This window comes from Erinaceus europaeus, chromosome 6 (genome assembly GCF_950295315.1).
Source record: "Erinaceus europaeus chromosome 6, mEriEur2.1, whole genome shotgun sequence".
NCBI lineage: Eukaryota > Metazoa > Chordata > Mammalia > Eulipotyphla > Erinaceidae > Erinaceus > Erinaceus europaeus.
The window spans coordinates 51,120,376-51,135,303 of record NC_080167.1 but is presented as its reverse complement, the minus strand read 5'-3'; the positions used below and the strand labels follow the sequence as shown (position 1 = coordinate 51,135,303).

The 14,928-nt window shown below is 46.4% G+C and overlaps 1 protein-coding gene across 2 annotated transcripts in view; it reads left to right on the top strand.

Annotated features, from left to right (window-relative positions):
• The first annotated feature begins 9,466 nt into the window (after positions 1–9,466).
• UCMA (upper zone of growth plate and cartilage matrix associated) overlaps positions 9,467–14,928 on the top strand; it is a 34,422-nt gene continuing 28,960 nt past the window's right edge. The window contains exons 1-4 of one of the 2 annotated variants that reach the window (XR_009550250.1): positions 9,467–9,644; positions 9,908–9,973; positions 10,062–10,157; positions 14,070–14,168. Coding sequence is in view for 1 of the 2 variants with exons in the window: in XM_007524628.2 (XP_007524690.1) it covers positions 9,587–9,644; positions 9,908–9,973; positions 10,062–10,157; positions 14,070–14,168 (319 nt within the window). In the remaining variant the exon portion in view is untranslated. The remainder of the gene's footprint in view (positions 9,645–9,907; positions 9,974–10,061; positions 10,158–14,069; positions 14,169–14,928) is intronic. The other variant, XM_007524628.2, reaches the window with a different exon arrangement.

The following is a 14,928-nucleotide window of genomic DNA, read 5'->3' as shown; positions in this document are numbered from 1 at the left end:
CAAGCCTATATGCCCTTTATTTTATTTATTTATTCCCTGTTGTTGACCTTGGTTTTTTTTTATTGTTGTAGTTATTATTGTTGTTATTGATGTCGTTGTTGGATAGGACAGAGAGAAATGGAGAGAGGAGGGGAAGGCAGAGAGGGGGAGAGAAAGATAGACACCTGCAGACCTGCTTCACCGCTTGTGAAGCAACTCCCCTGCAGGTGGGGAGCCGGGGGCTCAAACTGGGATCCTTATGCTGGTCCTTGTGCTTTGCGCCACGTGTGCTTAACCCACTGCATTACCACTCAACTCCCTATATGCCCTTTCTTAAGTCAAAGAATCACAAAGGAATTTTCTTCAGTTTTGATTAATCAAAATCTATCTCCTAGGATTGAAGATGGTTTCTTTTTTTTAATTATTGTTTTGCTTCCAGGGTTATCGCTGGGGCTCAGTGCCTGCACTGAATCCACTGCTCCTAGAGGTCATTTTTTCCCTTTTGTTTCCCATCGCTGTTGTTATTATTATTGTTGTTGTTATTGCTGTCGTTGTTGAATAGGACAGAAAGAAATTGAGGGAGGGAGAGTCGGGTGGTAGCACAGTTTGTTAAGCGCACGTGGCACAAAGTGCAAGGATCCCTATTAGAGGCCCTGGCTCCCCACCTGCAGGGGAGTCGCTTCACAGGCGGTGAAGCAGGTCTGCAGGTGTCTTTCTCTCCCTTTCTTTGTCTTCCCCTCCTCTCTCCATTTCTCTTTGTCGTATCCAACAACGACGAATCAATAATAACTACAACAATAAAAAAACAAGGGCAACAAAAGGAAATAAACAAATAAATATTTTAAGAAAGAAAGAAATCGAGGGAAGAGGGGAAGACAGAGACCTGGAGAGAAAGATAGACACCCCCTGCAGGTGGGGAGCCAGGGGTTTGAACCAGGATCCTTGCACAGGTCCTTGCACTTAGTACTGTGTGTGCTTAACCAGGTGTGCCACTGCCTGGCCCTCTTAATTTAGAAGCTTAAAAAAGATTTATTTGGGCCAGGGAAATAGCTTCCTTGGATAGTGTACTGCTTTGCCATGTGTGCAACACAGGTTTTAGCCTGGACCCCACTTTACAGAAGAAAGTAACTCTTCATGCTGTGATCTCTTTCACTCTGACTCAAAAAAGATGGTGGTGACCTGCATAATGGCTATGCAAATGACTTTTTGCCTGAGGCACCTTCTTCTTCTAGCGTTTGCCCTTCTTCCTTAGCCAGTCAACAGCGTCAGGTTGAGCCTGATGTAAAGTTTCGAGACCTCCTTTGAATCTGGAGAGGTGGCAGTCGTTGACGATGTGGGTCATAGTCTGTCTGTAGCTGCAGGGGCAGTTTGGGTCGTCTCTGGCTCCCCAGCGATGGAACATAGCGGCGCACCGGCCATGGCCGGTTCGATAGCGATTGAGGAGGGCCCAATCATAACATGCTAGGTCAAAGCCGGGTTGACGCTTGCAGGGGTCTGTGATGAGGTGTTTGTTCTTTACCTCACCTGAGGCACCTGAGGTCCCATAAGTCAGAGCTGAGCAGTACTTTGGTGCTATGCATCCGACTTGCATGCCAGATGCTCCAGAGGCCCCACATTCAATTCCCAGCTCCACTGTATGCCAGAACTAAGGGGTGCTCTGGTCTCCATCCCTCCTGTGCATTCTTTCACGAAAATAAAAAGAATAACCTTTAAAAAAAAAAATCAAGGGAGTCCGGCGGTAGTGCAGCAGATTAAGCATAGGTGGCGCAAAGCGCAAGGACCAGGGTAAGGATCCCAGTTCCAGCCCTTGGCTCCCCACCTGCAGGGGAGTCGCTTCACAAGCGGTGAAGCAGGTCTGCAGGTGTCTATCTTTCTTTCCCCCTCTCTGTCTTTCCCATCTCTCTCCTATCCAACAGTGACGACATCAAAAACAACAACAATAATAACTACAATAAAAAAGGCAACAAAAAGGGAAAATAAATAAATATTTTTAAAAAATTTAAAAATCATTAAGATATTTATCTCATCTGAAAAACAGACTGTCTTTATAAAAACCTCACTGAAATTAAAAAAAAAAAAAACAACTCATGTTGTTAAGACTATAAGATCTGGGCAGGGGTAGACAGCATAATGGTTATGCAAAGAGACTCTCATGCCTGAGGTTCCAAAGTCCCAGGTTCAATCCCCTGCACCACAATAAGCCAGAGCTGAGCAGTGCTCTGGTAACAAGAGAAAAAAAAAAAAAAGACTGTAAGATATTGGAATGGTCTCCTCCTTGATTTACATCAGTGACAAAACAAAACAGAGCAGAACCTTGGAGCTAGAAGACAGGCGGCCTTTCTTGAGGATTTCTGGGTAGTAGAGTCTGTCCCTGGCCATCTGCCCGGAGCCTGCCAGGGATGCCAGGAGAAGGGCCAATGTGAAGGAGGAGCTCATGCGTAGGGCTATCGTTCTAGGACAGAGTTTTGTACTTAAGACTTTGGGTTGTTGCCAGGGTTTCTCATCAGCAATGAGTAAAATACTTAAGAGAATGAAAAAAAAGGGCAGAGCTTAGCTTGATACAAATAGAAGATAATTTTGTTTGTTGTTACTCTGCAATTAGGGGAATGACAGAACATGAGTTTCATCCAGGTGACTAAAAATGTTTTTGAGCCTGTGCTGCCTGAAATTGGGCTGTTTTTTTGAAACAGAGCTATTCAGACTGTAATTAGGTCAGAGGGCAGCAAATTCTTCTGGTAAGGACAGATGATACTGAATTCTGGCCTCTACACTGGCCAGCCACACAATGGACAGAACTTTCCTTTTGCTGCATAGCCATATCAGCTGACCTTCATCCTTCATCCACTGGCCTCTTTCCCTGGCTCTCTTCTGATGCCTTAGCACCTTTCCTGTCAACACTCACAGTTATGTTCTAGACAATTCTATCTCTACCAACACAGTTGGCACTCACAACTTACCATGTTGTCACTAAAAAAAAAATGGGGGCCAGGTGGTAGCACAGTGTGTTAAGCGCACATGGTGTGAAGCCCAAGGACTGACGTAAGGATCCCAGTTTGAGCCCCCGGCTCCCCACCTGCAGGGGAGTCACTTCACAGGCGGTGTAGCAAGTCTGCAGATGTCTATCTTTCTCTCCCCCTCCTCTCTCCATTTCTCTCTGTCCTATCCATCAACGATGATAACAATAATAACTACAACAATAAAACAAGGGCAACAAAAGGGAATAAATATTCAAAAAAAAAATTGTAAGGGGGCTGGGTAATGGTGCACCCAGTTAAGTGCACATAGCATGAAGCACAAGGACCCATGTAAGGATCTGCGCAAGGATCCAGGTTCAACCCCCTAGGTCCCCACCTGCAGGGGGGATGTTTCACAAGTGGCAAGGCAGATCTGCAGGTGTCTCTCTTTCTCTCTCAATTTCTCTTTTTCCTAACCAATAAAATGGGGGGGAAATGGCCACCAGGAGCAGTGTATTTGTAGTGCAACTATCTGTCTTTATTTTTATATATTTGCCCATTTTTTTCCTATGGTCCTATATCTTCCTTTCAACATCACACCTATACCTAATACTACTTCAGAATGTCCTTCCTTTTTTTTCTCCCCTTTCTCTCTCCAGGTCCTGATGAAGTTAAGAGTTCAGAACCCTCTGGTCATTTTCCTTCTAACATTTCTCCCACACTGGGATTCTAGACCAAAAATCTTTCTGGGATGCAGAAGGTAGGTGTTCTAGCTTCTATAATCATTTCTCTACTGGACATAGGTGTTGGCAGGTCGATCTATGTCCCCAGCCTGTCTCTATCTTTCCCTAGTGGAGTAAGGCTTTGGCTTTGGAGAGGCAAGGTTGCTGGATACATTGGTAAAGTAGTCTGGAGGGCTTTTAAGCTTTTTACTACTTCTCTCTCATGTATTCAAGTGTCAATCATTACCCAACCTTTCTTTGTGTACTGCTACATTATAAAAGAGAAACTCCATTGAAATTCAAGGCCCAGAAAAATTTACAGCAGGAGTAAATCCGGGTCTGGTGCCAATAAACTCTGTTTTCTTTTTTTTAATATTTATTTATTTCCTTTTGTTGCCCTTGCTTTATTGTTGTAGTCGTTGTTGGATAGGACAGAGAGAAATGGTGAGGAGAGGAAGACAGAGAGGGGAAAAGATACCTGCAGACCTGCTTCACCGCGTGAATCAACTCCCCTGCAGGTGGGGAGCTGGGGACTTGAACCAGGACCATTACACTGGTCCTTGCGCTTTGCGCCACCTGTGCTTAACCCGCTGTGCTACCGCCCAACTCCCAAACTCTTGTTTTCTTACACCCCGGGTGTTTTGGCTTTTGTTCACTGATTTTCTGTTGACAGGCAATGAATGGTAATAGTGCCCCACAAATGATGGTGAAATGGTTGTTTAGAGAACACCAAACAAAATGAGATGTTCCAGCTGATGGGGGTTGCCAGAGTCTTTACTGGACACCTGTGCACTGTGAGTCTGTGGGGACAAGGGGCCTAGAGTGAAAGATTTCCTGAATTCATTTGGCCATGGAAACCTTTCATCTTGGAATATCTTGGAGATGGGAGTTGGGCGGTAGTGCAGCGGGTTAAGCGCACATGACGCAAAGCACAAGGATCGGCGTAAGGAATATCTTGGAGCACTGATGTGTCCAACCTTTTGGGAAACTATAACTTTGTATGTTCATCAGTGCTGGAGTACAACAGGGAAGTCACATAAGATGTTGAGGTTCTCTCCAACCAAGAAATGTGCATTCTAGAATCAAGTAAGAGGTAGGGTCCCAGGTCACTTCTGTCATTGAGGAGTCCTCCAGGTTCCCATCTGTCACTGAGGACGTAGTCAAGCAGAGCCCCCAGGTCTGCCTAAGGATGGGAGGGGGACTGTGTCCTTTTTCCTCTGCAAGACTTGGCCCTGCTTGGCTTCCTGAGGTGGCGGGTTCCTCTCCTTCCTGGCCTGTCTCAAGTTGTGCCTTGGTGCAGCCCTGGCCAAGAACTGGTCTGACAGCTGGGACAGTGCAAGGCTCCAAACACAAGCCATATATATTCACGGGATTCCTGGAGGGCCAGGAGCCCAGCCAGATCAGCCTCACTTCTCCACAGACCTCCTTTATGTGTGCCTCTCAGGCCTTGCCAACACATTATGTCTTTTCCTTCCCCTAGACAGTCCATTCTGCAGCCAGAAAGTAGCTCAGTGTTCCATCCCCAGAGAGACAGAGAGCGAGAAACACACACAGAGAGCCTTTGTTCAAAGAAATGACCAACTCTCTCAGCGGCGGCTCAGGCAGGTTATCAATGATACCTCTGTACCCAGCCCTACTCACTGCAAGACATGCCAGATCCACTGCCAGATACTGCTGGGCCAGGAAAGAAGCCTGATACCAACACGGAGCAAAGAACAGAGCATTTGAGGGTGCCTGCAAGCACACTGGAACGAGAGAAGGAAGTCAGACAGTCAGCTGGGCGCAGGCGTGCAGGCGAACTCAGAGAGAGAGCAGAGTGGACTCCAGAAGGACTGGGACAGTGATTTAAGAGAAAACAGTGGGGCCAGGAAGTGATGCTCCCAGTTGAGGGCACACATTACCATGAGCAAGGATCTGGGTTCAAGGCCCTGGTCCTCACCTGCAGGGCAAGCTTCATGAGTGGTGAAGCAGTGCTGCAGGTGTCTCTCTTTCTCCCTCCTCCTCCCAATTTCTCACTGTCCTATCAAATAAAAGAAGAAAAAAAAAAGAGAGAAAAAGAAAGGAAGAAAATGGCCAATGGAGTTCATTGTGCAAGCACTGAGCCCCAGCATTATCTCTGGTGACAATACAGGAGGAGGAGAAGGAAGACTTAAAGGAGGATGAAGAGGAGGAAAATTAAAGGGAAAAAAAACATTAAAAATACTTGCTTTTGGGGAGTCAGGCGGTAGTGCAGCGGGTTAAGCACAGGTGGCGCAAAGCGCAGGGACTGGCTCAAGGATCCTGGTTCAAGCCCCCGGCTCCCCACCTGCAGGGGAGTCACTTCACAAGCAGTGAAGCAGGTCTGTAGGTGTCTTTCTCTCCCCCTCTCTGTCTTCCCCTCCTCTCTCCATTTCTCTCTGTCCTATCCAACAATGACAACAACAATAGTAACTACAACAATAAAAAAACAAGGGCAACAAAAGGGAATAAATAAATATTTTTAAAAAACATTTACTTTTGTGTGAGATTAGAGCATCATTCAATTCCGACATAAGATGGTACCAGGGATCAAATCTGTGGCCTCCAGTGCCTCACGCAGGCAAGTCCTGTGCTCCAACATGTTTAGCTACTTCCCTGGTTCTTTTTGATCTTTCTCCCAAAGATTTTATTACTATTTAAATCACATGAGAGAGTTTCACATGAAAGAGAAACCAAAGAAGTCAGAGCATCACTCTGGCACACAGAGCCTCAGGGAGCCTGCTCCTGTACTCTACCAGATGAACTATTTCCCCCAGCTGCTCCAGTCACCATTTTCACAGGGGCAGAGAATAATTCCATGGCACGGGATAGATAAAAATACAAATAACATTTCTGAACTTCTGGTAAGGTGCTTACTTAGAGGGATAGGAATCTTTAAAGGAAAATAAATACCAAAGACCTTAGACATGTTGTCACGAGGCCTCATTTTCTGTTTTCCACACCCATCTGTGTCAACACAGACAGTCCCAGAGACACCTCAAGTGAATTAAAGCTTTTTTTTTTTTCAAGCCCTCTTTCTTGCCCAACAAGCAAGCCTTCACCCTGATGTTGAAGGTATTTCCTTCTCACTGAGGCTTCTGAGGCCAGAGGAAGTGGTGGGGAAGTATTTGTATCCCTTAGTGAAATCCCTTAGGAGGCTGAGTTCTGGGGAGTCCTTGGTTCCAAGGTCAATGAGTCACTCCCCCCAAACAATCCTTAACTAACCCCTATAAAATGGATACCCACTCCATGGACAGGCTTAGAAACACAATCTGACCACAAACATGAAGTGGGAAAAAACAAAACAAACAAAAAACCAAAATAGAATACCCCCCACAATAAACTAGTAACTCTAGATACAGAAAATGGGGTTCCAAATATTCAATTTTGGACAACACAGTGGGACCATGGTGTCTAGTGGAAGTGTAGTCACTAATAGGTCCAGAAGGAAAGCTTTGGCTATCCCTGGATATATCTATGTGTGTAGGAGTGTGGTCTCCCTGTACTAGGGCATTTTTTCATTCATCTAGAGAGACATGGAGTGATACCACAGCACCAGAGCTTTCTCCAGTGCCACAGCATCTCCCAAGTGGCTCTGGGCTGTGTACACAAAGAGGCAAGCACTTTACCCAATGAGCTATCTCTCTAATGCTGCAAGTTCATTATTCCAGTACCATAATTATCTCCCATGTTGGGCCTCCATCCCCACTCAGTGCATTCTGGATCTCCTGTTATTTCTCTCAGCCTGGACCTCAGAGACCACATGGGGCTTGAGATCTAAGGCCTTTCTACAGGGAGAGCAGGCAGTGTCCTGCTGACTGGAAACTGACTGGAAAGTGCATTGAAGATGCTTCACAAGTTGACTTCAGTCCACACTTCACAAGTGACAAAAGTCAGCAACTGGCATAAGTATCTGGTTTACAGTCATTAAGATGTATATTTATCATGACAAAGAGACCCGAGCATCACTAAGTTTTACAATGTACTGCACCAGGTATTGATCCTGGAACCTCTGGTGTGCAAATTGTGTTCTACTGCTGAGCCATCTCTGTGGACTCTACAGTAATTAAATATTTGGTGTTGCAGTGAACAAACCTAAAGAAGTTTTGTTCACTGAAAGGCAGTAGATTTTATGGCTTTCAGAGGTATCTACACCTGTTTTTTCCCTTGTGAGTCCCATCAAGCTTGCTCTGTCCTGAGGCACCGCCCTCCCTCAGGTGACATTTGGTTGACCTACTAGATGAATGTGTCCCCATGCATGCTGCCCCTCCTGTGTTGATCATTCAGAGTCCACCCAGGCTGTGAAGTAGGCCTGGCCAGCATTAAAGAGAACTCTTTTTTGTTTTTGGATTTTTTACCAGAGCACTGTTCAGCTCTGGTTTATGGTGGTATGGGGGATTGAACCTGAGAATATGGAGTCTCAGGCATAACAGTCTCTTTGCATAACCATTATGCTATCTACCCCCCTGCCCTAAAGAGGACTCTTGTGAGTCACCAGCCCCAAGAATTGGTGTGAATGTTAGTGGCACATTCCTTCCTTCCTTGGAAACCAACCCATTTACTCACTTCATTTTCTCTATCTCAGTTATTCCTGTGCCACTAACATTCTTGTCCCTGTACATGTGAGCTCTAATGAACAGGGATCTTTTGAAGATGTATTTAATGAGAGAGAAACCAGAGCACTGCTCAGCTTTGGTATATGCGGTGCTAGGGATTGAACCTGGGCTTTCAGGCATGCATGCCCCATGTTTTAACCTTAAAAGGAGAGTTTTGGGGATGTGTGGCTGTGTTTCTGTTTTAGCAATTGTCTCCATTAGGGGGATTCTAGACAGTGGCCAAAATGCAATTCTGTTGGGATGAAGAGGTGAATATGGTTCTCATGCCAAGGACATACCTCCAAAGGCTCTGTGCTCTGATACCCTATAGTGCTCTGATACAATCTGTGTTTCCATCTTGAGAAACCCAGTTGCTCCTCTTTCTAGGTGGTATTATCCATCTCCTCTGGAAAAGTGGCTTTTTGGAGCCAGACGGTGGTGCACCTGGTTGAGTACACACATTATAGTGTGCAAGGACCCAGGTTCAAACCCCGGTCCCCACCTGCAGGGGGAAAGTTTCACAAGTGGTGAAGCAGGGCTGCAGATGTCTCTGTCTCTCTCCCTCTCTATCTCCCTCTCCCCTCTCAATTTCTCTCTGTCACTATCCAGTAAATAAAATTAAAAAATAAAGTTTAAAATAAAAAAAAGAAAAGTGGATTTTCCTAGCGTGGTCGTTACATATGGTGTCTCCATGGGGAAGGTGGGCTCTCACCTCCATGTCTACAAAAGGGCTCCAAGAACCCAGGCTAGGGGTCTGTGCTTTGTCTGATCAAGAGCAGTAGCTGGGGGATATGTCTTGGGAGAAGGGGACTCAGATGGCCTGTGGAATGGCTCACATGTCCCTGCCACCATCACTTCATGGGATCTTCCAGCCATTCTAGCCCCCGCCTGCCTGATACCTGACTTCCTTCTCCTTCCTAAATTCTTCGGCCTTGAGGAATAGAGCCCCCAGTTTCCTGAAGCAGATGTTAGGGGCTCTCTGAAAGCTGCCCTTGGTCTTTGGAATCCTGACCTGCACACTGGGCTTTCCCACTGCAGCTCCTTGGGTGTGGATCTTGGAAACTTCAAGACTGTCCCAGCCTGGCCCCCACAGTGACAGGCTCAGCTTTGGGAGGTTTATGAGGTGCCAAAAACATCTCTGATGCTGTAGCCAATGGAAGCTACAGCCAGGAGCCCTCCCACTCTCCCCCCACCTCCCAGGCACCCCAGCTTCCTGCCTTTCTCTCCCTTTTCCCCTTCATCCTGGCTTGCATGACACAGAAGTGAGGACCCAGCAGCTTCGGGTTCTGCAAAAGCCTGCCTGTCTGTCCTGCGGTCCCCAGACAACTGTCTCCCCAAAATGGCCTGGAGACATGTGCTTCTGTTCTCCTGTCTCTCAGCTCTTGTGGTTTTGTCTGGTGAGTATTGGGGGGGGATGCTGCTCAGACAACCCTGGTAAAAAGGGGGTGCTATGCCTGATGTGTGTATATATGACAACACAAAAAGCATGAACAAGAGGAGAATGCCTGGTGGTTTCCTGGGCAGATGGGCTCGTGACTGGTATTCAAGAGACACAGAGTCATCACAACAGCACCTGGCAAGTCACAGAGCCTGGGCAGCTCTAGGCCTGGTGGGATCCTCTCAGGATTTTGCACTCTCACACTGTGCTCTGGCCCCACAGTGCTGCAGGAGGGTGCTGGTGCGTCTGTACGCTCCAGACAGGTGGTAGGACAGGAGACCCAGAAAGGTGAGTGCTTGGGGGTCCCTGGGGTGCAGGGCGGTGGGCAGCCCTGAGGAGCCTGTGCAGGCTGTGACCAGCCTCTCTCGGGTTCTAGGCGGGGAGCAGAAGATCTTCATGCAGGAATCAGATGCCTCAAATTTCCTCAAGAGGCGCAGCAAGCGTTCCCCCAAGTCCCAAGATGAGGTTAACGGTAAGGACGCTGGTAGCCTGTCTTCTGCTGCTCTAGCTGGTTCCTTCTCTCCATCAGCTGGGCTACTGGACAGAGCCTGGGTGCAAGGGCTCAACCCAGCTCCTGGGGAATCAGAGTGTCTGCAGTTCAGAATCTGAATTCCCAAGAGTCCTCCAGGGCAGGTCACCTCTTTGATTGTCAGGGCGAGGACACAAAGGAACTTGGTAATGATACGTTCTTCTTTCACAAAGTTAACAACATGAAGGGGGAAAAAGGTGTTCTAGTCGAGAGGGAACATAGGGTTTCAGTGCTTTTTTGGTCTACTGCACAGTGCACTTTGGTATGCCAGAGCTAAAGCCTGTAAGTGGGGACAGGCACACGGGACTAGAAATATGGAAATATGGGTTTGGGGACAATTTTGCTGCTAAGTGGCCCCAGCTGCTTTTCCTTATTTACATATGACTGAATGTATAGGGTTCCATCAGTGGGTCTTAAGTTTCCTTTTCTCACTGGCTCCTGACCCGGGAAGCTTGTCACTTTCTCAGCCCAGTGTCCCCACCTATCAGGGGCCCACATCTCCCTGACAGCCAACCCTGGAAGGTACTGCAGTTTTCTGCCCTTGAACTATATTCTTCCAAGGACTCTGAGCTCTGCTTCCTGTCTGGTTAGTCCATCACTGTGTGTGGGTCTGAATAAACTCTGTCTCTCTCTCCACACACAGCAAGGTGACTTGTTTGGAAAAAATAACGTGACTTTCCAAGTGATGGGGAGGAAGAGATGTGGAAATGCTTGGGGATAAAATTTCTTCTTTCTTTCTAGTCAGAAAAGTACAACCATGCTGGGAAAATCTCCAGACCTCACACAATTTAGGAATGAAAAGGCAGTAAATGATTTACTGGTAGAGAAAAAGACCTGTAAGCATGGGACCCCAGGTTCCAACCCCAGTACCACATAGCCCAGAGCAGATCAATGTTCCTTCTATCACAAAATACAGAAATCTTAAAGAAAAAAAAAAGTTGGGGGCTGGGCAGTGGCACACCCAGTTAAGCACATGTAGTACTATAGTACTACGTGCAAGGATACGCACAAGGACCATCGTTTGAGCCCCCTCACCCCGCATGCAGCAGGGACACTTCATGAACGGTGAAGCAGGTCTACAGGTGTCTATCGTTCTCTCCCTCTATCTTCTCCCACCCCAATTTCTCTCTGTCCTATCAAATGAAAAGGAAAAAAAAAAAGCTGCCAGGAGTGGTGAATTCATATTGCTGGCATCAAGCCCCAATAACTGGAGGCAGGAAAAAAAGAAACAATTTTAAAAAAAGGAAAAGAAAAAGAAAAAAAGTTAGCAAATTCAAGAAGCACTAAAAGGAAGAGGCAAAGATGGGGGGCTGAGAATTTCTTGATGTAAATCAGAGAAGCCATGTTGGGGCCAAGCTAGCAGTGGAGAGCAGGCATGAATTCAGGAGAGGGAACAATATTTACTGTTTTTATTTATTTATTGGATAGAGTAAGTGAGAAATTAAGAGGGAAGGGGAAGATAGAGATACCTGTAGCACTGCTTCACTATTCACAAAGCTTCCCCCCTGTAGGTGGGGACCAGGGGCTTGAACCTGGGTCCTTGTGCACTGTAATGTGTGCTTAACCAGGCATACCACCACCTGGCCCCAGTCTCCATTGTTGGGTGCTAGTTGAGAAAAATGAGATGTATGATTAAGCCTGAGGTCCCTCACCAGGACAGAGGCTCGGTGTCCACCATGGGCAGTCCAGAACAGCCTGTTGGATCCCTGGGACTGCAGTGGAGTACATCTGCTGTCACCCAGGAGACCATCCCCTAGGTCAGCCCTGAAGCAAGGATAGTGGGGGCTAAGGCTCCAGTCCCAGCTCTGCTGTTCCCTGTTATGTGGCCTCTGCTAAGTAACCACACATCTCTGAGACTGAATCCCCTCCTAAGAAACGTGTGAGAATGGGGTGTAGGGATGGACTAGATGAGAGTTCCCTCTGCTATTGTCCCACAACTACTACGTAAAGTACACATGTGGGAAAAACATGGCTTTACTGATGGGATCTGTACAGATGCTCATTCCCCTATAACCTGACTTTTAATCCGAGTTAAATTAAGCAATGTAAGTGTGATGGGGACCAGGGACCAGTTCACTCAATACAGCACGTCTTATCTTCCATGAGGTCCTGGGTTTGAGTCATAACAACATGGAAGCACCACAGATGACATCAAGGATGGTGAAGCAGTGTTGTACACTCTCTCTCTTAAAAATGAATAGAAAAATAGGGTCTGGAGGCAACTTAATGGTACAATGCATCTGGACAGTTTTGGGTTCATTTCCTAGTACCAGGTCAAAATAATACATGTAAATATAACAAGAATGATTAGTATTCATATAATTCACTTACAACTACCAAGGAGGATTTAGATGGTTTATAATACTATGCTGAAAAGAAACACTTGTATTTTTTCCCTGCATACTTATGACATGTGCGCTCAACCAGGTGCGCCACCCCCCAGTCCTGATACTTACAATATGATTTGGGGCACTAGACCAGTGGATTTTCTCAGTTTCTCCATTCCCCTCACATTTACCTCTTGAATGTCAGAGAGAGAGAGAGAGAGAGAGAGAGAGAGAGAGAGAATGGGGCAACATCAGTACCTTGATGGAGGGTGACCATGCCAAGGGAGGGAAACATGTTTTTGAGGGCCACTGCTTCCTGCACCAAACCAGTTTCCCTGCCTTTGTGACTTTTTCAGTTGAAGCCCTGCAGGAAACACAACTTAGAGAGCTTGAATAATTTGTCACAATCACAGCTGTCACTTTGAAGAGGCCACTGCAGAGATCTGAGGTATTCAGTACTGTGAAATAAATTTATGTTGGACTATTGCCACATGGAACTCATTTCTGATAGTCAAGATCTCTAGTTTCTTTTTAAAAAAGATTTATTTCATGAGAGAGGGAGAGGCAGAGAACCAGGGCACTGCTCTAATATATGTAGTACTGAGGGCCTCAGGTTTGCACAGCATGTGTTCTAACTGGTAAGCTACTGCCTGCCTGACAGATTTCTAGCTTCTTTTAAGATTTAGAGAGGGGGGAGAGATGTGGGAATAGGCAATGGCACACCTGGTAGAGTACAACTGTTAAAATGCATAAGGACCCCAGTTCAAGTCCCTAGTTCCCACCTGTAGGAGGGAAACTTCCTAAGTGTTAAAGCAGTACTGCAGGGGTCTCTATTCCCCCCCTCCTTCTCAGTTTCCATATCTATAAAAATAAATGGGGGGGGGGGAGAAAGAGAGATGAGGCCTAGATTTCTAGTTTTCTTTTTTTTCTTGCCTCCAGGGTTATTGCTGGGGCTCGGTACCTGCCTTACGAGTCCACTGCTCCTGAAGGCCATTTTTCTTGCCCTTGTTGTTATTGTTGTTTGATAGAACAGAGAGAAATAGAGAGAAGAGGGGGAAAGAGAGGAGGAGAGAAAGATAGACACCTGCAGACCTGCTACACCGCTTGTGAAGCAACACCCCTGCAGGTGGGGAGCCGGGGCTGGAACCAGGATTCTTGCACTGGTCCTTGCACTTTGCACCATGTGTGCTTAACCCATTGTGCTACCACTGGTCCCTAATTTCTAATTTCTAAGTGGCCTGTGGTTCTTGGATACAACACTCAGCTTATGATGGGAGTTTGACAGCTTCATCTTTTGAGGTCTTAGTTTCCTCATTTGTAACATGATGTGTGTCTGGATGGGATGACTTCCTAGGTCTGTCCAATTTCAAGTCTAGATAGAACCACTGAGTAAGACCCCACCTCTATGCCCTCACAACTAGCCCCCTCTGACAAGATTCAGTTTCTTGGGCAAGATGACCAGTGTTCCCCTAAATCTGAACAACTGCCCCTATTCTTATGGACAACTATTGTCTTTTTCCCTTCCTAGCGGAGAACAGGCAGAAGGCGAGGGCTGATGAGCTACGGAGAGAATATTACGAGGAACAGAGGAATGAATACGAGAACTTTGTGGAGGAGCAAAATGATGGTAAGAACTCTGCAGCTGGCAATTTTGGGGGAAGCCAGGCTTTTTTGGGTGGTGGTGGTGGTTTACATGACTTCCATCCACTTTTTGTCCCCAAATTTTGACTGTATGCAAGAGGGAATATTTGCCTTCAGACTCTATCTATGGGTGCCTTGTGATAGAGGACAAAGTCACAGAAATGGCTCTCAACTTGAAAAGGTACAGAGACTGAAACATGTAAGTCAGCATTGGTTCAAGGTCTATGGGGCTGGGGACTGATTGTACTTCCTCCTGCCACCACGATGGCCCATGTTCTCTGTCATGGAGCCTGAACTAGGGGCTATGCTCTGTCAGGACTGGGTTGGAAGGATTCAAACTCACTTTCATGTTGCTCCAATTCATCTCAGTAGTTCTACAAACTGCATATCCTGGCAAACCAAGGCTCCGTAAAAAAAAAAAAATATATATATATATATATATATATGTATACATATATATATTAATGTATATATAATTTAATGCAGTGCTAGGAAATGAATCCAAAGCTTTGTGCATGCAGGATACCATGCAGTACCTTCCAGGCTCAATTAAAAAAAATTTTTGCTTCTTGAAGGGGAGTGAGAGGCAGATGGGAGAGAAAAAGAGAGATACTACAGTACCACCCCACTATTTGGGGGAGCTCCTCAGGCCCTCACACTCACACACAGTACACTCATGTGGTATTGGGATTCAAACCCAGACCTCATGCACAGCAGGCTCTATGCATAGAATCCGAACACCACAT